At 36.3% G+C, this 23,132-nt stretch overlaps 2 protein-coding genes across 2 annotated transcripts in view; one reads left to right on the top strand and one right to left on the bottom strand.

The window, feature by feature from the left end:
- The window catches only part of ST7L (suppression of tumorigenicity 7 like), a 128,578-nt gene extending 124,852 nt beyond the window's left edge, over nt 1-3,726 (top strand). Inside the window, exon 15 of the mRNA XM_031457822.2 lies at nt 3,575-3,726. Within this exon, the coding sequence (XP_031313682.1) occupies nt 3,575-3,586 (12 nt within the window). The 3' untranslated portion in view covers nt 3,587-3,726. The remainder of the gene's footprint in view (nt 1-3,574) is intronic.
- CTTNBP2NL (CTTNBP2 N-terminal like) overlaps nt 1-23,132 on the bottom strand; it is a 47,314-nt gene that overhangs the window by 4,896 nt on the left and 19,286 nt on the right. The window contains exons 4-5 of the mRNA XM_010995299.3: nt 3,723-3,953; nt 318-425 (exon numbers count right to left, since the gene is read on the bottom strand). Of these exons, the coding sequence (XP_010993601.2) occupies nt 318-425; nt 3,723-3,953 (339 nt within the window). The remainder of the gene's footprint in view (nt 1-317; nt 426-3,722; nt 3,954-23,132) is intronic.

The following is a 23,132-nucleotide window of genomic DNA, read 5'->3' as shown; positions in this document are numbered from 1 at the left end:
TTGAAGTTAGTGTTCCCTAAAGTATGTTCTATGAAATAGTCCCATAGTGAATGATCTATGTCAAAAAAAGATTTAATGAAAACACTGATTTGCTAAACTCAGAATATCCTATCTTGTTCTTAAAGACTCATGGCATGCTTCTGCACACTAAAGGGTCTAACAAATTGAAGTTAGAAACCTGTTTAACTTTGTCTAATCTAGTAATTATTTAACCACAAAGCCCCTTTTTTGAGCAACACCAATATACACTCTGCAGAATAATCTTTGAGAAACGCTGTTCTAGGTAAATGCTGCTTGAACCCCCCCACCTTAATTACCTGTTGAGTCAGCCGCTCCCTCTCCTTCTCTAGCATGTAAGTGACATCATCTCCTTCGGCTGTGTCCTGTGCATGCCTCTGTCTTTCCTCCTCCAGGTCTAGGATCACCTTTAAGGAATTAAAAAAAAAATCATTTCCAAATATCAAGGAGTCACACTAGAATACAATTAAGCACGAAGTGCCTGTCTAAGCACCCGAGATCATTCCATAGATAAATAAGCAAATCCTAGTCAGGGCCGTCAAGGAGCACACTGTTTAGCAGGGTGAAACACATGCAAGCTTTATGCTAGGAAACAATTCGATGCATACTTTACTTGAGGTATACACAGAGTGGCTTGTAAACCGAAGACAGTGACTAACGAACTGCAGGGGCTGAGGTTTCAGAGAATTAACAGAAGTTTGGTGGGACGGGTGTAGGTGATGAAGCAAGGCAGGACACGGGGACACTGAAAACTGAGGTTCTCCCCTGATGCTCAAATCACTGGAGGTACCAGGGAGTGAAGCCGAAATAAAACATTTCAAATAGGTGACATCCTAACTGTGCCTTGCTTGATTAACATATGCGTTTGGTATACACTTAGATGGGAAGTGAAAAGACTCTCTGAACGTCTTCCTGCAAGTGAAAAGTCTCAGTTATGGAGATCCTAATGCAGAGTTTTTTACAAGGCCTCTTAGTCAACCTGCCCACCCCACTCTACTTATCCTGGTGCCAAGAAACTAAGGCCAATTTTAAGAATATAAATTTAAAGAGACATTTTCCCACATAATCCTGCCTGCAACTGCATAATATTCCAAAGGGCTATGGAGTTTTCCATAGCTTCTGCGCATGCTCCAGAGGTGCCCTGGCCCAGACCCCCAGGCCACAGCAGTGGTCCCAATGGTCATTTCTCATCTTTTCTCCTCAGTAATGATTGTTATGAATGGATAGAGGAAACTTTCTGGAACATGAAACTCCTCTTTCAATACAAAAAAGAAAAACATTTTGGTGTACTTTCTTCTGGTTAATAAAAAGATTAATTTTTTCTATTTAATAGAAAGAAAAGCTTTTGGCTAAAGGTGGCAGAATCTCCTCTTCGAGAGCCCTTCAAAATTATTTAAGTGGAATGAAAAAAAAAACCCCAAAAACCCACAAAGTCAAAAAGAGAGACTTCGGCAGACAAATTTTAGTAATATTTTGGAAGACAGAAAGAGGCTGGAGGAATGATAACTACTTCAGTAACGAGGGGGAGGAAGCTCCTCTGCCCTGCAGGGCCCCAAAGAGCTAGGGAACCTGCAGGTGGCAGGCACTGCAGAGGCGAGGTGACATGTAGGACAGAAAACAAGGGGACTGGATCCAAGTCTGTATTTTCAGAAGAGGTCTTTGCCCCCTCAACTTGATTCCTATGCACAGAATGCCCAGCCAGGCATCTACTGCCCAGGAATATGCCAGATGTTTGTCCCCGGAAGAAACAGAATGGGACAGCCGCCAGATCTGGGAATAACAGATATGACAGAGAATGACAATGAGGAAAAGGGATTGTGTTTGTTTTGGAAAGATGGGAGGTGTGGAGAGGAAAGGGAGTTGGGGAGGAAGATAACGAAACCCACATCTATAATAAAAGGAAGTAATATAAGTGTTTAAAATTGATAAAGCGAGAGAGCAGTATGTTAGTTAGAAATATGGAAGTTAGCTACCAAAATAAACAGTTAAAAGAAGAAAGTGGTTGTCTCCTAATATTGAGGAGGAGAGGGAATGGGAGGAGGTGGATTAGGGAACCCTACTTTCATAATAAGCAGAGCGTTCAAACCACTAACACTTCTGAGAGCCAAAGGGGGTTGTCAGGAAGTATGCCAAGGCAGTCGGCATACGCTGGAATCCTCTCAGGCAAACTGGGACTGCACACACCCTAATTATAAATCCCTAGGTACTATCTGATTTCTCACAAAGTCAGTGATCTACTTTGATATAACACCTAAGAATAGATAGGCAGTTGGCTTAATATATTTAACACTCACAATCTTATATGGAAATATAGTATTAAGGAATTCTGAGTTTCTTAACTCTTCCTGTCCCCAATCACCTAGGGCCACTAATCATCCCAACACTAAACCTTCAATGGGCATGACAGCCAGCCCCGCCCTTCAGCACAGCTCAATTACGTCATGTAGGACGGAGAATACAGGCCTGCCTGTCAAACAAGGATGCTGTGAAGATCTTCCCAGAATATTTTGTAAAAGCCCCCCAGTTTAGGTAACTAACTTAAACCCACTGACACCTTTTAAATTGGGGCATAAACGTGTTCAGATTACTTCAGTCTAGTCTGGAGGAGTCTTGGAGAACTGTGAGAATTCAAGTAAAGATATGGGAAAAAATTCATTTTCTACAAAATACATAAACTTTTGGCATTCTGTACATTTTCTGGGGGATCATAGAACATCTGAGACCCATCCATGGTTAAGAACTTCCCCTCTGGCCTTTCGTTTGGACTCTGTGAAGGGAACGAAAAATCAGGGGCATGACCCAAGCTTAAGCACTTCATCAGATGCATTTTAAGCAGTTGCTTTTCTAAAGCAGGTAACCATAGAAGTAAACTAAGGTCCATCAAACTGCAGCTGCTAACCCAATTTTTCAGAATAAAATGGTTCCTACTAAATGCACTGATGTCCCTCCTTGTTGACATAAATCTGAACCAATAGTTTCAAAAAATGCAGATTCTAGCCAAGCATCACCTTCAGGCCAAATCTGAGCCATGCATGACAAGTCGGGGAATGAAATCACAAGCACCAGAAGAATTCCATTGAGATGAGGCAGAGGAAAGCACAGGTTTGCCTAATCTTAAGACCTGGAACCAGACATGTGTACATGTACGTGAACACACACACACACACACACACACACACACACACACACCCCTTCCTAATGGTTTCATGAGAAGTAAAACACAATGAATCTCAAAACCGAAATAAATGAAAACAATCTACTGGCCTGTATGTTTATAGCCAGGTAAATTCCCTTCCTCCCTCTCTCTCTGATACAGCATTCCCCAAATACCTGTTAATCTTTTATTTATCACTTAAGTAAGCAAATAGAGAACGCTCTGTTCAGCTACAAGGCTGAGTCAAACCCAAGTCTGTTGCCAAAGTTTGGATGATCAAGAGTTGAAAAAACACACCAAGTGTTTTGGAGGGTCATATCAGAAGGAATGCCGTCTTAAATAATGTGACTGGCACATGCCCTACACTGAACATCTGGAATAACCTGTGTTTCCCATCTCCAGGCTCCTAGGTAAGCTAAGGGGCTTTCTCACACCTGTGAGACCTCCCAGTTGAATGACTGTGAGAACTGGACGCAGACAAGAAAGTACCAGGCATTACTTATACAATCTTCGCAGGAGGTGATGCAGGCGAGTCAACGGGTGAACCCACCTTCCGGTGCCGGCTCTCAGCGGCAGCCAGCTGGGACAGCATGCGCTCCTGCATGTTCTTGCACTGCTTCATCACCACCTTCAGAATCGAGAGTGGGTTTGTGCAGACCGGCTGCTTTTCACCATCGTTCTTCTCCTTCAGTGTTTCAAAGTCTCTCTGGAGCGCCATTAAAGGGTCACTGATGTTGTATTTTCCATAGCGTTCTTCAATGAAAGTGTCTCTGTGTTGCGCCTGGGAAAGAAGGAAAAATAAACATTTTCCTTTAAATATTGCTGAGGAGGAGATTTGCTCACAGTTAGACATTAAAAGTGGTGGTGGCAGGATGAAGTAGCCCGCTTACTACAAATCAGATCAGGCCATCTAAATACAGAAACATCAGAAAGGGGGTCTAGCATATTAAGGAGAACACATACTTATATAGGGTTAATCATGTGTTAGGCATTGTTCCAAGTGTTCAGATTCATATTGCCTTATTTAAAATTTACAACTCTGTAAGGCAGTACTATCATCTCCATTTTGCAGATGAGAAAACTATTACAGAGAGGTCAAATAACTTGTTTCCAGTTACTAATCTAGCAAGCTGTCAGGACTGGAATTTAAACCCAGGCAGCCTGGCTCTAACGTCTGTGTCCTTAACCACCACGCTTACTGCCTTAGCTTATGAATGCTTGTACCACTAACAGGTATATCGCACCTTCTCTTTCTGTGTCATGGTATTTGCATTTCTAAAATAGGGTAAGCTTAATACTTTTGTGAGTTTATATACTTAGAGACCTAACAGGGTGGCTGTAGATTAAGTAAAGGACACTAATAATATTTTTTACATTATAATTGAGGACTATTTGCCATTTGTCCCTACAGAACTTCACTCAGTTGTTGGTGGGTCTAAGAAGGCGCAGGCACTCGCCACTAGAGGTGCAGATGAAATCCCCTCTACCTGCTGCCAAATTCCACCCCCTCTTCTAGTTTCTGCTCAGCTGCTATCCTCTATCCTCCTTTCTGTCCCTTGGTGAGCTTTGGGGATGAGAGAGCACCTGAGCAAGGAATGTGGGCTGGTGCTTGGAGGCTGGCCTCAGGCTTTGGGCTTGGGAGCCAAGTCAGGTCGAGGGGTCAGGAGGGGAGTGGAAGGAGGTTCTTAGGCTTCCTTCTTACCTCTGCTAGGAGGGGTCTGAAGCATTACTTCATGTGAGCATCATATATTCCATGCAGGTGAACAGAGTGACATTAACAATTACTTTACTACACAGACATTAAAAAGTTTCCTGAGACATTTCACAATTTAAAAAAATGAAGTGTTAATACAGAGTTGACGAAAATTTCTCAAAAACCATAGCAAAGTACTATATAACTTAAGCTTTTAAATGAAACCTAGTTATGAAAACTACTGTTATTTCTCAATTTTAAAAAAAAATTATTTCATCAGGACCCATGTGCTTTTTTTTTTTTTACCACCACCCATAAATAGTAACCCATTTGAAGAGAAAAATACACAATTCAACAAGCATGCTTAAAAAACAACAGAAACCCTCAAGAGAATAAAGCAAACATAGCGTTTCTTTAATACAGAAGTACGTTTCAGTGCTGAAAATCTGATGCCTCCTTCTTCAGAGACTGTCCAACTCAAAGACCCAGGAATCACTTAGCTTTGTGCTACACATTTGTGTTGGTACCAGTTGGCAAATGTTCAAAGCACAGTTAGAAACCCTGGGTTTTACTTCTGGCTTCACTGCGACCGTCTTAAGTGATAACATTATTGGGAGTATTCGTCATGGATAGTATCTGAATACTGGAAATCTGAAGAGTGAAATCCATTTGTTCCTTTAAGTTACTGATAACCATCCTCCTAACCTCATTACAAGTGCACACGTGTGTGCACATGTGAGCATGTGAATTAAAGGGGGGAGGAATGTGAAAGACAGAATCCTCTTTTTTTCAGCTCCAAATGAAAAAGGAAATTTTCAGTAAAAATTCAAAATAATTTCATTCATTTAGGATGGAGAAAGATAAGACCAATTCCAAAACTGGCTATTTTTATAATTATTTTTAAAAATCATAGCAAGAGTAAACAAGAGAGCTAGTTTTTAGTTACATCTTTAAAGCAATGTCAAGCAACACAGGACTCATCAATGTTTTCACCCAAGAACATCTATTTCTCTAAATTCAGGTATAAAAACATGAGATCCAATCAAAGTATCTATTTGTAGCTATTCATGTCCTTAGGCAAATCCATGTGTAGAAAAACACTTAGACAAAGGAAGCAAGAGGAAAATAAAACTCTTTAAGTTGAAATTTCACTTTTCTGCCACATCTTTTATTCATGATTACGTTTTCTATATTATTAGCTAGGAAAAGGAGTGATTACTGGTACTGAAATTGGTTTAGCAGGGCAAAAAGGAAAAAGTAAACCTGAGTATTTTTATGAACTTTTCCTTTTCAGAACACCATGGAGAAAGTGGGGTAGGAGAGCAGAGCTGGGAATATACCTCATGATCTTGACATCAGATCTGCTGAGAAGCTGTCTCTTAAGTTTGAATATGTAGTTAACTAATCCTTAAAAATATGACTTTATAAAGCCCACACTGTTATTATCCTGTATAATTAATAAGCATCACAGAGTTACAAGTAATAGATGAGGAGCTTCTTTGGTGAGGTCGCAGACTACGCCGAGAATAGTTGTTAAGCTGTCTGTTTTCTCTTGAAGTAATTCCATAATCACTTGCACAGTAATTACAAGTTATACAAAACTGGTGGCTTCACACATAAATGAAAAGAATCTGTGGAATAATCTAAAAAAGGCTCCTTGTCACAAAACAATTCTTTTAAGTACATTCTAATATAGGACCCAAACATGGGAAAAGTGAATTCTGTATTTATTCTATCAAACACCGGATTGGAAGATGGGAGACAGAATATAGCATTTTCCAACCAACTTAAGGCTTCAGTCAGGTGAATTGTATTACAGGTTTAACAGCACAAATAATGACAACAATAACCAAAAATAGAGGTTAAGATTTGACAAATGAAAGAGCTTTAGTGGAGGTGTGTGTTGTTTATCTATTCCTGCATAACAAATTACCCCCAAATTTAAATGTTTAGTAAACATTTTTTATCTCAGTTTCTGAGGGTCAGGAATCTGGGAGGGGCTGAGGTGAGGGCTGCAGTCATCTGAAGGCACAATTAGAGCTGGAGGATCCATTTCCAAGATTGGCTGTTGGGTTAGGCCTGGTTCCTGGCATATGCTGGCTTCCCACAGAGCAAGTGACTTGAGAGAGAGACAGACTCAGACACGCCAAGATGGAAGTCCCAGTGTCTTTTATAACCTAACCTTAGAAGTGACTTTCCATCATTTCTGATGTATTCTATCAATCACAGAGACCAACCCCAGTAAATGTGGGAGGGGACTACATAAAGGTGTGAATATCAGGAGGGGATCATTGGGGACCATCTTGGAGTCTGGACACCAAGGTGAATGACCAGACATGCTACCACTACCATTTACATCTCAGGTCACAATTTAGAGGCTAATCATCTATACTAAAAACTGTCAAGGTTGAGTTTTAATATTTTAATGCTATTTCAGCTACTTTATAAGAACTTTAAAATGACTTGGATTTGACTTTTTAGAGAAGGAGTTCAGTGATACAGCTAAAATCAGTCAATTTCTTGCAATTTCATTATTTTCACTTCAATGACAACATATATTTTAACTGAACAGAAATTCCTACATTGTCAGAAAACATAATGATCTTTATTTCAGACAACAGTAAAATAATTGGCTGGTTAGCCAGATTCAATGACAGACTATTACTACAGCAGACAAAACATACTAGTCATCTATTACTCACTTATTTTTACTGTTACAGGCTGAATGAAACACACTACTACTGAAAGCTTAAAATAAAACCACATAATATCCTGGAGTCTGCCACACTTGCACTCCAAAAACTTCAGCTTTGCTACGAGAAACTACAAAAAGAAGTATGAAGCAGTTATCTTCTCTCTATAATAATAATTTATTTATTGTAAATAATAATACATATATAAAATACATATTATATCATATACATAAATAATAGTTCAATAACAATGTGTAAATAATAGCATAAATTATATTTATATATATTCCAATCTTAAAATAGGAAATCAATCTCTTTATTCTTTGGATGATAATCAGCAACATGAAAAGTGGTTTCAAATATAAAGGTGAAGAATAATGGCCTATTTAATTCAGGGTTTATATATTTTTTTTACTTTTTTATTTTTTTGTGGGGGGAATTAGGTTTATTTATTTATTTATTTTTGGAGGAGGTACTGGGGATTGAACCCAGGACCTTAAGCATGCTAAGTATGCACTCTACCACTTGAGCTATACCCTCCCCGAAGGGCTTACATTTAAGTACCAGGTTTTATTTTTAAGACTCAAGCAGATACCATAACTAGATTATGATATGTACCTTTGTCATTTATTCTCAGTTCTGAAGTGATACTTAATAAAAGTAATATGCAATATAAACATCATACCTTTAAAAATATCTGAATATCTTTAGGCCAGGGATCAGAAAAACAAAAGAACATGATTCCAAAATGGTTTTTATTAATGCTACCAAAAGCATGTTAAAAAGGAATGCTTTTCACACACAAGTTGAATCTATTAATCTTCAAATCATTTACACTCTGGAGTCCCTCATGAACTATAAATAGCTGCCTGAGCAACTGGAAATAAAGCAACCATTCTGGATAAAGATGGTAACAACATCACAAGTATGCCCTTTGTTCTGGAAGTTCCTTTTCACTTGCTAAAAAGATGACTGGATTTTACTGTTTGACAATATTGATAAAAGAGGATTTAGCCTCATTTGAATTAAACTTTAATTTTTGGAAAATGGCACAAAATTTATCATGGGAGCAAAGAGGGAAATTTTTCATGACTTAAAAAACATTTCTAATATATTATTGGAAACCCAGCGCTTCTTTCACTAACCATAAACGCTGAATTCTCAAGTCTGGCCTTTTCCCTATGTTTATTTTCTTTTATACTTTTGGGCTCTAGAGTCTAACAGAACTGGGATCGTGTCCTGTCACTACTATTTTCTCTGTGTTACCTTCAGCAACAAGCTTATTAACTTCTCTGTGCCTCAGATTCCTCATCTGTAGGATGAGGGTAACAATCTACCTATAGGTTTGTTACACAAAATAAATGAAAAACATATTCTCAGTAATAACACTTATAATCCCTGTTAGACACATTGTGAGCACTAAAATTATTTTAGTCAGGAAGTTCTCTGCAATGAAAATTTTGTGAGAATTTTTTTCCACCTTTATTGAGATATAATTGACAAATAAAAATTGTGTATGTTTGAAAAAATTAAATGAGTAATATAAAATGCTTCCTAAAGTACCTGGCACAAAGGAACTACTATAAATATGAATTAATTTTTTTAATAATCAAGTTTAGAATATAGATTTTCCTTTGTTTTAGACCCAATAACTTAAACCCAACCCCACAGATTTAAGATTCTCTAAGTTGGATCAGGCTAGGAAGCAAAATCAAATTCACCAATCCCAGATAACTCCAAAGTAACACATCACTAAAAATATATCAGGAACCTGGATAAACAATAACATTCTATTCATTTAGCAATCAATCCTGAATTGCTATGTGACATTTTATGTAATGTGGTCAATTAGTATTTATCTCTTGCATTATTATTAAACACTTCCCACTTTTTTGTCTTTTCTTTCATCTCTCCTAGATGGCAAGTGACTTGAAGGAAAAAGCATTTATCACACATCTTTCTTCTTCCTATATCCTGTATTTTGTCTTAAGCCCAAGACACATAACAGATGTTTACTTTCCAGTCTCTTTCCTGATGTCTTAGAGTATTTTACTCTCATCATTTTAGTGAGGTCAATATTTTATTTTGCTGTTAGTAAAATCTATGATTTACTTAGTATAATCACTTAAGGTAATACCAATTTATATACTTAGCAAACTGACTTTGAAGTAGAATGAGCTTCAAAGGTTCCCTGTGGAGTCAGTTCACAACCATAGATATTTATAAAAGTAATTATTTACATAAGTTCAGAGGATCATATTTATTATTTGACTACAGTGCACTAAATTCTTTTGAAGACTAAAAATGGTAAGTTTAGTACAAACAGCTGCAAGTGTGGTACTTCTTGCTAGTAGGTTGCTCGTTGACAGAATAAGAATATGGGTAAATGGCATAATGTAGCTGCTTCAACATTCAAATTCCAGAGAGTCCTGTGAAAACTCCTAGTGAAACTGAATTGTGTTGAGGTTTTTTTGTCTTTGTTCTGTTTTATTATTTAAGTCTACGCATGTGGTTGAAACCAGTTACATATACATTCTGGACTGGCTCTACATAAATAACTTTTTCAGGTGGGGAAGAAAATGTGTAAAGGATTTTACAAGACCTAAACAAACTAATGCTCTGAATGTAAGGATTTGAAAGTATAATTTTTAATGATGCATTAGATCTGAATCTCTTTTACTCAGGGGACCACACATCTCTTAAAATTGAATGAGAGTCAACACCTACCTCCTACCATGCAGGAAAAAACAGGGATGGATCACAGACCTAAATATAAAATACAAATGGTCAAGGAGCACATGAAAAAGTGCTCAACTTGTTAGTGATCAGGGAGATGTAAATTAAAACAGTAATAAGAAAGGCTAAAATTAAAGACTGACAATATCAAATGTTAGAAAGGATATGGAGCAACTAGAACACCTGCATACTGCTGGTGGGAGTATAAATGATAGAATTACTTTGGAAATTTTTCTGGAAATTTCTCATAAAGTTAGAAAATGCCTACCTGCAAATCCACTTCTAAGTATTTCTCTAAAAGAAATGAAAATGTACATCTACAAAGACTTCTACACAATTGTCCACGGCAGCTTTATTCATAATAGCCCCAAACTGGAAACAATCAAATATCAATCACTAGGAGAACAGATAAAGAAAATGTGATGCATTTACATAATGGACTACTACTCAGCAATAAAAAGGAATAAATTACTGACACATGCAGTGACACTGATGAACCTGAAAATCATTATCCTGAACAACAAAAACACCTAGACACAAAGAATACACTCTGTGTGACTTTGTTCTAATGGGCAAAACCTAATCTATGGTGAAAAAAAATCAGAACAGCAATTGCCTCTGGATACAGAGGGGACAAGTGACCAGGAAGGGGCATAAGATAAGTTTTTGGTGTGATGAGAATATTGATGTCTTGATAGGAGGGTAGGTCAAATGGAGTGCACATTTGTCAAAACTTATTGAGCTGAAGACTTGAGGTCTGTGCATTTCACTATCTAAATTATATCTCTAGTTTAAAAATATAACTATATATAATGATAGTTAAAGGGAAAATTAAGTTATATGTAATATGTCCTTTATATACTCTAGTGTTTCAGAAACATGGGAAGTTCAAACTAAAGTAATTTTAATAGTAATGACAAGAGCAGAAAAAACGAGGGAGGCGCTCACAATGGAGGGCTTATTACCTGCGGAGCAGTGTGCTCAGTGTTTCATATATCTTATCTAATCCTAACAGCATTCCTCTGGAGGTAGATACCACTGTGTCTCCATTTTATAGGAGAAACTGAACATTAACATGTGACTTTCCTAAGCTCACAGAGCCATTTAAGGAGTGGAAAAGAATGGTAAATAGTATACAGTAAGTGCTGAATACATTAGCTGAATGAGTAATAAACATAGCAGATATTCCCCTGGACTTCCCCAGGAATAAATTTCAATTTAGTAGGTCTTGATCAGTAGCTTAAAAGTGAAATAGAACAGAATGGAAAACATCACAGAGCACTGAATGTTGTACTACTACTTCGAGAAACTTCTTTTGGCAAAGAATATAGGTGTGTCCAGTCAGAATGGCCATCATTAAAAAGTCTACAAATGATAAATGCTAGAGAGGGTATGGAGAAAAGGAACCCTCCTACACTGTTGGTGGGAATGTAGTTTTGTGCAGCCGTTATGGAAAACAATACGGACATTTCTTAAAAAACTAAAAATGGACTTACCCTATGATCCAGCAACCCCACTCCTGGGTATATATCCAGAGGAAACTCTAATTTGAAAAGATACATGTACCCCAATGTTCATAGCAGCACTATTTACAATAGCCAAAACACAGAAACAACGCAAATGTCCATCAACAGAAGACTGGATAAAGAAGTTATGGTATATTTATACAATGGAACAATACTCAGCCATAAAAAAGAATAAAATAATGCCATTTGCAGTAACATGTATGGACCTGGAGATCGTCATTCTAAGTGGAGTAAGCCAGAAAGAAAAAGAAAAATACAGTATGGTATGACTCATATGTGTAATCTAAAAAAAATGACATGAACTTATTTACAAAACAGAAACAGATTCATGGACCTAGAACACAAATTTATGGTTACCAGGGTGGAAAGGTGGTTGCAAAAGGATAAATTGGGAGCTGGAGATTTGCAGATACCAACAACTATATATAAAATAGGTAAACAACATTTCTTCTGTATAGCACTGGGAGCTATATTCAGTATCTTGTAGTGACCTATAATGAAAAAGAATAGGAAAAGGAATATATGTATGTATATGTATGACTGAAACATTATGCTGTAAATCAGAAATTGACAAAATATTGTAAACCAACTACACATCAATTAAAAAAAAAAGAATATAAGTGTGTGTATGTGCAAGTGTGTTGGTGTTTCCCGAGTCACAATGTAAAATCTATTTTTCACTATGTGTCCATCTCAAAAAAGTCTGAAAAACACTAGAATAGAATGAAAAATCTAAGAAGTCTGACTCCTGAATCTATGCTTTTAAATAGTTTAGGCTATAATAAATATGTAAATTCTAAAAGTGATAAGGAATCAGTATTTTGTTTTATGTTAGACTAATGGATGTTATAAAAGTCTACAAATGAGAAGTTTGGCCTGACATCAAATATACAAAATGCAAAAGCAAAAAAAAAAGAGGTCTGTGCTATCAAGGTTAGACAATCAGAAACAGCACTGGAGTGCCTGCTTCGGCAGCACATATACTAAAAAACAGCATTGGAGAAATCTGAGAAAATTTTCTGGATATGTGGATGATTCACAGAGGCACACGCTTAGAATGTTTACATTGAACACTTAGTGTCTGCTGGGTAGTATATATACTAAGTGATGTGGGTGAGGATACGGGGACACGGATTTGACTAAGTAAGATGTAGTCCCCTGCTCTCAAGGAGCTTACAATTGGCCAGACAAGTTTAAGTCCTCAGAGCAGAAATAAATAAGCTGCTTCTGCTTATTTAAATGTTTTCTAAACAATACCATTGATGTTTAAAGGAACACCAAGTACAATTTGTTTGATCAGAACTTTCTAAGACTCAGACCTTATACTCATAAGGAATAGGAAGGAAAAGGCCAACCCTGGAAGTGGGTGGGTTCTGGCAGATAAATAGGACTATCAGCAATTTAATGAATCACAGGAAACACCATGAGGCTGAGGGGGGCACACATTCTAAAAGCTGTCTCTGAAGTTTTACATAAGGAGACCCAGACTGCAGACTATTATAACTGTGTGTTACTTTAAGTAACTAGAAACTTGGAAGACCTCTTTATTAGAGATGGGCTCAGGCTCTTTTACTCACTATGTATTAATAGACAGTGTAGAAGCTAACTTCAGTGTTATCGTATTAAAATGTTTTGTAGTGATACAGTAAGATGTGAAAGGGTATCTTCTTCCTTTAGTTAGGGGATTCTGTGGAGAGAAGATCTGAAGCTGTGTAATTGTGGAATGGCTCTTAACTATAAAAATTTGTTTGAAAGAAGATTCTTAAATTATAAACACAGACTGATACTACAAGGAAATATGGCAAGAAACAAGCTGCTGAAATGAAAGGTCCTGGGAAAACGGTCCTTACTTGGCTGAGAAGTAAAAGTGTTTACAACGGAAAGTTTATCAAGTAGACAGGAATAAGAAGCTTGTGGGGGCAGAGGAGGGTTGGGGGAATGTAGAGACAGGGTAGAATGAAAAAAAGGGGCCAGTATGGTTTGAGAACCATACCGCAGTGAGAACAAGACGTCAGGGCAGGCAAACAGAAGCAAGGACAGTGCCAATCACACATCGTGACAAGCTCCACGTCACAAGTCAGAGGGTGGAAAGACGGCAGTTCTGTTGTCCCTGCAGCCTTGTGTGGAGGGAGGTAACTAGCTCTTCAGTTTCAACCAGCAGTCATATAGGTGCCTTGGGACTCAAATTAGGGAACGATTGTTTTTATTTAGAGAAAAGAAATGGGAGGAGGGGTAAAGAAGCTAAGACTGAAGAGTAAAAAGGTGGGCTGCAAGTGCATTGTGGGGTGTTCAATGATAATTTAAAACGTCAACCTAGTAACGCAGTAAGGCATGGAACATGGGGAAATCGAGCATGCTGAAGCTGACCATGGCTACTATTAATTCCAAGTAATCCCAACCCAAGACTGCCTTTATCTTTTTGGTAACAGTCTACTGAAGGGGATTAGAATATGCCTGGATCAGAAGAACAGGCAATCTTTGTTTGGAGATACATGAACCCTTCCTTTTTATCTTAAAGAGTGCTGATACCATTAGGAAATTTTAAATGTCACCAGGGACAAGAATGGGATAACCTAGACCCTTTTCCCATTTTAGTCCCATAAGGACCAGGAAAACTGGCTCTATTCTAAGCCTCTAAGATTTTGTTTTAGCACTCTCTTCCTTTGATAATGTCTAGGTCTGATGTGGAGAGGACAGTCATTTGTCCTACTGATAAAACATTCTGTCAAGAAAGGAAGGACAAGAGACTGAAAGGAAGATTTTAAAGAGAAAAGAACTCAGAGCTATCGATTCAGAAAGCAAAGAAAGGGAGGATAATGAAGATTTTATGAAAGCCAAAAACAAGAACAAAACAACACTGGAGAAATAGGGGATAAACAAATACATTCTGAAAGATAGAGACAGACATGTGAAATTTAGACAGATGCCCACAGGGTCCTTAGCTAAAAAGTCTGGGAAATGGTATTTTTGTATATATCTAAGATGAAGAAAGACAAGCAATTCTGTACTCTTAAAAAATACTGTACTATTTTCTCTGATACTCACAGAAGTACCATTACTATCCACTCAGGGAATGCACAGACCACATCCCAATTTGATAGGAAAGGACACCAAGGTAAAATGTCAGTTGATTTTTCTTTCTTTTTTTTTGGTTAAATACAGATACACAGTGAACAAAGGTACACATCCCAATTACTTATCATTTACTACAAATATGGAAACAAACACAAAGCAGTAATTTCCTGTCTGAGGAACAAATTGCTCTGTCTTAGTACAGGGTGAGATGTAAATAATGTCACTGAGTGGGGATTATCAGCAATAGTAAAATTATGAAACTAGTTTTATTGGGGGCAAAATGAAGACTACAGCCTGGGTGACAGCCTCTCAGATAGCTCTGAGGAATTGCTCCAAAGAGGTAATGGCAGGGGGTATCAGGGTGAAGCTGGGTTCATACAATCAAGCATACATTTGGGCAGTCACAAGAAGCAGATGTTTTTATGAATAATTTTAGCACTTTTCTAGATATGAGAAGATGCAAGAAGTTGGGCTTATAAAATCTGCAAATACCTATCTGAAGGCCTGTTCTGCCAGTTTTCCCCAGAGCACAGATCTCCGCCCCATTCCTGATCTCCGCCCTGAACTTCCAGGGGGTGGTGAAGGCCAGCAACTACAATGGCTAATGACTTCTTTCTTGTAGAACCAGATGATGAGTGACAATTTTTAGTTGGCAAACTATATTACTATAGTAAGCCTCTCTTCTCAAAAATATGAGTTAGTAAATGGCAACCTATTTTTTGAGACTTGAATACATTCAAGTTAAACTTATTTAGGGTCTTAACTTATTCTCTCAGATGACAAATATTTCTGAAGAACTTACTAGGTTCTAGATACCTGGGATGCAGTGCGGCAAGATAAAGTACCTGCCCCTCATGAAGCTTACATTTAAAGAATAAGAGAAATACTAGCTATAAAGAAAAGAGAGATGAAAATGTATAACCTAGGATGCTTAGCACAGACAAATTTTCATATTATCACTAATGCAGTGCAAAGAGAAATCAGATTAAATATGTCTCAATTCTATAAAAATTCATTGGGTATGCTTATGTGAGGGGTTCTATGTATAAAATTTCCAATCAACAAGAGATTTCTGAATTTAGTAACAATATAATCTCATACTCACTTCTACCAATGAATTCAGTCTTCTGTTGAACAGACAGCATGTTAGGAATAGAATTAACAAATTCTTTGAACTTATGCTTATCATTGAACTCGCTGGGTCGAGTTGGCTTTCTGAGGCTGAAAAACTTTTTGTTGTTAAACAATGAAAGATTATGAATTACATCTATGAAACTGAAGGCAGGAAGAACACACTTTGAAGGGCTGTAGGTCTCTTGCTATGATAATAAAATTGAAATTTTAATCATGTGGCCTCTCACACATCTGTTGTCAGCTTTATTTAATCTGAGTCCATGACCTGTGAAAGAGTCTGCTCTGGAAGAGTAACTTTTAGGTATCCTGCACAAAGGCAGAACGTGAAAACTGGTCAGAAATTTACTCTGCTTTTTTGGGAGGAAGTCAGAGATACAGAGGTAACAGGCTCATGCTTTCCCGAGGTAGGCCTGCTTGTCTCTATTCCTTTAACTTTACTTCCGAATTAATACAGATTTCCGTGAGATCTATAAACCACCTAGAAGTAAAGGCGGTTAAAAAGTAAATGTTGCTCTTAATTCCTTGCCATCCCAGTGCTCATCCTATATTCCCTACAAATATGGTTTTTATTTTAATTTTACCATTAGAAAATGAGTATTTTCTTGTAAAGATTTTAACTGCATAGATAAAGCTGAAGTCCTTCCTAAATGCAACCCAATCTCTTTTGCCTTTCTGAAAGTTTTTAGTACGATGGACGTCCTCTCAGGCCTTTTCCAAGCATATGCATGTGTATGTAGGGGCGTGGGTGTGTGTGTATGTAATTACCCAGATATAATTTTCTGTAAAACTGTTCTGCAACTTGTTTTCACTTATTGTGCCTTAGCTTTCTAAGTTAGTTGAGTACACAGCTTTTTTCCCTCATTAAAAAAAAGCAGTTACATGACATTCCATAATAAGGGTGCACCAGTTACACATTTATACTTTACTGATGGACATTTTAGGCCGTCTATAGTTTCCAAATACTGTATTAAACAATACTGCAACGAGCATCCTTGGGCATATATAAGAATAGTTTGGTGGGAAAGGTACATCGTTGTGCTTTTCTAAGGGAATAATTTCCTATATAATAAAATTCTCATCTTCATTCTATAAGTGCTCCTCTTCCATAAAGATTTTCAGTAAACACACAACATGGTTTACTCCTATCTTTCAAATTATTCCTACAACTGGCTGAACTGAAATACCAAATGAGGGACCCAGGCTTCAATTTTAGAAGCAGCCTCTTTGTCTTCCTTTCTCTTCTCTTTATGGGGGGAACTAGAAATAACCTCTGATTAATCCCAAATCACAAGGGGAACACATGCAAGGAAGACAATAAGAGGAAGTCAAAATAACAGGAATAAGCTGTTTCCCTTTTCTATTTGTTTTAGTTTCAGGCTGAAAAACGCAATGAAGTTCCCTACTGCTGTAATCTTTTCTGATGCTGTCCCCAACTGTTAGAGAACTGTGTGTTCTCTAAGTAAGCAGCATCCTACAAGCTGAATTCGCTCTTTCTTTCCTCAAAGACATAAGGAAAACAGCCCAGGGGAAGACGTCAGTTAAATGAGAACTGTGCTTTTTCTTCTGGCCCCTTTACTCCTGAACCCCTAAATTCCACAAGCTGTAATGTAAATGGTGACAAGTGATAAAAAGCTGGAGAAACCATTATCTTAGAGAAAGCAAATAGCTGATATCAGAGTTAGCTGTCATATATGAGGCTCAGTGTTTTTCTGAATGCAACAAAGATACTTAACCACTTATGAATGTAGTCTTCTTTTTCATAGATACCCAGTTTGTAAACATCCTACACACATGACCAGTCTTTCCTGCTTCCTTGGCTCTTTTCTGCCCGAGTACCCCACCACCAAACCTGGTATTTTCCTTTCACTAATTTCATTCCTTTCCCAGGGCAGACCATTTTGGGAACACCTATCATTCTCAAGGGAACCAAGCCACGGGGAAGGAAGAGGGTTTGTGAAATACATTTCTGGCTTCACCAGTTGAAACTTAATACTTTTTCTTTTTTCTTTTACTATGCCCACTGTTCTGTGCCTTATTTTTTCACTTACTATATTTAAAGGTTGCATAGTATTCTACTGTACAATATGCCATAATTTACTTGACCAGAACCCTACTGATAAATACATAAGTTGTTTCCAGAATTTTGCAACTATGAACAATGCTGCAAAAAATATCCTTACTCATATACTTCATTACAGAGGTCTAAGCACATCTGTAGCATAAATTTCTAGATGTGGATCATGAAATTAGATTAGTGGGGATCACAATCAACATTTAAAGAAATATAAAGTACAGAAGAAAACAGTGTAGTATAATATGGTATAGTGTAAATATTATAGTGCAGTAGAAGTTAAAGTTAGTGCACATTTTAGTGAAATTTTTGTTTGGCTTAATATATGTATGTAGGTGTGTATGTGTGTCCTGGATTGTGGCAAAATGGTAAAATGTATTTCAAAAATGTTTGAAAAACACTTCTTTAGACTCTGGTATGATAAACAGGTATCTTTATCACAGTCTTCTTTTTCTCCTTCTAACTCAGTGATCCTTTTACTGGATAGCTTGGTAACTTAGGTTTTTCAGGCAGAGATACTAGAGTTCTTTAGGGTAAGTTGGAAAAGAATACTACTAATAATATCAGGAACAAAAAAAAAGGAAGAATTCATATAGTTCTAATTAGCTGTAATATCTTTTCCTACAAAGTGAATAATTAATGGCTAAATTATCTTTTTAGAGCAAGACTGTTACTAAACAGAAATTTGAGCAAGAAGTTGTACAAGATTATTGCTATTTAAAAACAAGTGTTTCTGATTTTAAATTAATTTATATATAATACAGACATTTTAATAAAAAAATTAAAATGCACATATGATTCCATACCCAGGGACAACTGCTATTAACACTCAAACTACAAATTTCAATCTATTTGCTTGCTTGAGTTTTTCATATACATATAATGTTATATAATTATATGTAATAATCATACATATATATTATTCTTTATAATTGAGATTTAAGGATATATTTAACGTTATGGCCTGCTTCATAAACTTAGTATTATACTGTAGGAACACTACATGTCATTAAAAGTTCCTCATATGTATCATATTTTAAAATAGCTGCATAATAGTCCACCATGTGGATGTACCACCCAATTCATGTAGCCAGTAACAAAGAGTTTACTTTTTATACAGAATTAATTGGAACTAGATCAATATAACTATGTTATCATGGGATGTTTGGGGGTAATCTGAAGTAATTTATAGAAAACATTTTTGTCCATATATTTTCACATAAAACCATGTAGACTACAGCAACTCTCCTCAATAAACAGGTGTCCTGAGGTTAAATTCGCCAAATTGATCTACAGAATCAATGCAATCCCAATCAAAATTCCAATAGAATTTTTGGAGAAACTGATAAAGCTGTTTCCAAAATTCATAAGGAAATGCAAGAACCATAAATAACCAAAACAACTGTCAAAAGGAACCCAAGTTAAGGGATTAACGCTACCTGATTTTAAGACTTACATCAAAGACCACAGTAATCAAGACAGTGTGGTAGGGGTATCAAGGTAGACAGATGAAACAGAACAGAGATTCCAGAAATAAACCTACAAATATATGGAAAATGGATTGTGACAAAGGTGGCGAGGCCATTCTACAGAGGAAAGAAAGTGTTTTTAATAAATAGGACTAGAATAATTGAATATCCATAAGTAAAAAATTTTTTTCATCCATATGCCATACAATATAACACAATTTAACTGAAGTTGTATAACAGACCCAAATATAAAACTTAAAACTATGAAATTATAGAAATATAGGTGATAAACTTTCTGACCTTGATTTAGGCAAAGATTTCTTATATGATACTAAATCTTTCTTTTATTGATACTAAAAGTAAAATCTATGAAAGAAATATTGATAAACTGGACTTCATCAAAATGAAAACTTCTGCTCTTCAAAAGATACAGTTAAGAATATGAAAAATGACAAGCCACAGACTGGGAAAAAATATTTGCAAGGCATATGTCTAATAAAGGACTTGTATCCAGATATATAAGGAATGCTTAAAACTCAGTAATGAGAAAAATGAATTTTAAAAGTGGGTGAAAGATTTGAACAAATATTTTAAGAAAACAACACAGATGCAAATAAGCACATGAAAAGATGCTCAACATCACTAGTTAACAGGGAAATGAAAATTAAAACTGCAATGATGTACACCAGAAATTGACAGAACATTGTAAACTGACTGTACTTCAATAAAAAAAATGCTAATCACTTCTCCCCCACAAAAAATTAAAAAATAAAAATAAATAAAACTGCAATGAGATATTACACACCTACTAGAAAGTCTAAAATTACAGACTGGCCATATCAAGTGTTGGTGAGGATATAGAGCAACTGGGACTCTTATACATGTTGGTGGGAATGTAAATGGTAAAATCACTTTGGAAAATAGTTTGGCAGTTTCTTAAAAAGTTAAACATACTTGTACCATGTAATATAGCCTTTCTGTTCCCAGCCAATTATCCAACAGAAAGAAAAGCACATGTCCATAGAAAGCCTTGTATATGAATGTTCATAGCAGCTTTACTTGCAACAGTCCAAAACTGGAAACAGTGAAAATGTTCACCAACAGATGAACAGACAAAAACTTTGGTACATACACACAATGGACACTACTCAGTAATGAAAGGAATGAACTATCAATACAACGACAACATGGATGAATCTCCAGATAATTACGGTGAATGAAAGAACCATGCCAAAAAAAAAAAAAAAAAAAAGGTACATTCTGTATGACTTTATTTACATAAAATTCCAGAAAATGTAAACTAATCTCTAGTGGATTAGTGCTTTGGGTGGGTGGGGGGAGAGGACTGGGGGAGATTAGGTAAAGGGACACAAGGAAAATCTGAAGGGTGATAGGTATGTGCACTACCTTGATTGCAGTAATGGTTTCATTGGGAATACATATATCAAAACATCAATTTGTACACATTAAATACATGCAGCTTACTGTATGTCAATTTTACCTCAATAAAGCTAAATTTAAAAAATCAAACTATAACAAATATGTGAAATCAAGCAATACAGAAATAAGCAAAGAAATCAATGGAAAAAAATCAATTTGAAAAAAGCTTCCACACTGTCCTTGTATTTCCTGTTTTCATTATAAAGAGAGAGGGAAGGGAATGCAGTGTAACATCTGCTCCATGCCCCACAGTACACCCTTAACCTTTGCCAGCTGTCTCAAAATAAATGCTTTTGGTTGTGAGGGTGGTGATGGATCAACTCAAAACCATCAGTTTCCATAAGAAAAACAAGCTGATGTGCAAGCCCTGCTGAAAACAAAGATTTAATTTAAACATTCATCTTTCTTATGAAGGATAGCATATTATCAGTATACCTTGCTTTGTGGAATATACTTTTGTTCCTAAATGGATGGACTTTAAAACTTATGTTCTAATAATAACAACTAACAGTAAATGAGCACGATTAGCATTTGCTATCTCATTTAATTCTTGAAATAACCCTACCTTTCTACCAACAAAAGCTTACAGGGTAAGTAACTGATCTAAGATCACACAACAATTAAATGGCAGAGCTCAAACCTAGGTCTGTCTGATATGAAAGCGCATGCTCTAAACAGATACACTTACTTGAATGTTTCAGGTGATAGTTCTGCAGAGTGCCTAATAATTATCTTTACATCTTTTTTGAAAAGCTAGGATTTCATGTATGCACATTACTCAGAGAGTAGAAATAAAAAATACCAACAATTCCAACCAAAAAAACCCCACATAAAAACACGACCCCAAATGACCACTGATTAATTCCCTTTTAAAACATGCTTCACGGTAAAGGTTATAAATGTGAATCTAAAAACCTCATAATTCAATTCCCTAAACAAAGTTCTATTTACTTCCTAATATCCTAGTTCTTATCTAGGCAGAAATTAGACTTCTTTCTCTCAGGTACAGCTTATGTTCACATAATCTTCATCAAAGATTTAAACTACCTACCCCAATCCTAACAGCTCTTCCTAAAAATAACCTATCAAAAAGGGATCATTTTTGGTCAAAGGATTGTTAGGTCCAGGCCTATGGGTGACAAAGCATGCTTCAACTTTGAGCACATTTAAGTTTACTCACAGATCTGTTATTAAGTGAGTATATATCTGATTTTGTTTTTAATGCAAACACACTTGACAAGCTTACTAGTACAGCACATAGTATGGTGATTGCTAAATTCAATTGTACTTTCCTTATGTCAGACCAGCCTTTATAATAATCTGCTTCCATAATAGGCACAAGGCCATGACCAAAAGCAGATGTCAGACTCAACTTACAGTGAACTTGTATTACTTGTATTTGTGATTTTCTTGAGACCTAGCCTTCTATAACTTTTGTTTTGTTCTATATTTTTGGCACTGTCATAATTATCATTATTTTAAGAATATTTTTGGCAAAAGTAAATCATTTATTGTTTCAACACAAACACGTGTGCAATATTTAGATTTAAAAATTTTTAACCCTGGTTGCTTAAAAAACTCACAATAGTTAAACATTACAGTCTCATACTCTAAATATATTTCTAACTTTGTTCTGTCTACAACATTTTCATCTATAAATTTTCCTGCTTGGGGAATTCTGCAGTGGCCTTTGGCCAAAAACAACAAAGTTCTATCCCAGACTTTAAAGGAGTTATACCTGTTTTATGATTGAGGCATCAATGGAAAGGAATTCAAGACTTGTTAAGCTAATTCTACGTGAAAACTGTAATACTTTCCATTTATTATTGCAGAAGTAATTTAAGGAATGCTTTAAAATAGAATGATACTAATACAGGGTAGATTCCACTTAGTCATAGCTAAGTGTGACTTTGCATCAGATCTGAGACATACAGATATAATACATCTAATGTGAAAGACTCAAACTATTTAATCTAACTTTTACTGGCAGTCAAATCTATTTTCCAAATCTTAAAGACTAAAGTTCCCTCATCTTTCTCTAGAGTAGTCAGACCATCCTGGGGAGCCTTTCCTAGATTTTCTTAGAATTAATGAGCTAAGCCCCTCTTGCTGGACTGTGTGGT

Source organism: Camelus dromedarius, chromosome 9 (genome assembly GCF_036321535.1).
Source record: "Camelus dromedarius isolate mCamDro1 chromosome 9, mCamDro1.pat, whole genome shotgun sequence".
Taxonomy (NCBI): Eukaryota; Metazoa; Chordata; class Mammalia; order Artiodactyla; family Camelidae; genus Camelus; species Camelus dromedarius.
This window is presented reverse-complemented; position numbering and strand designations above follow the sequence as displayed.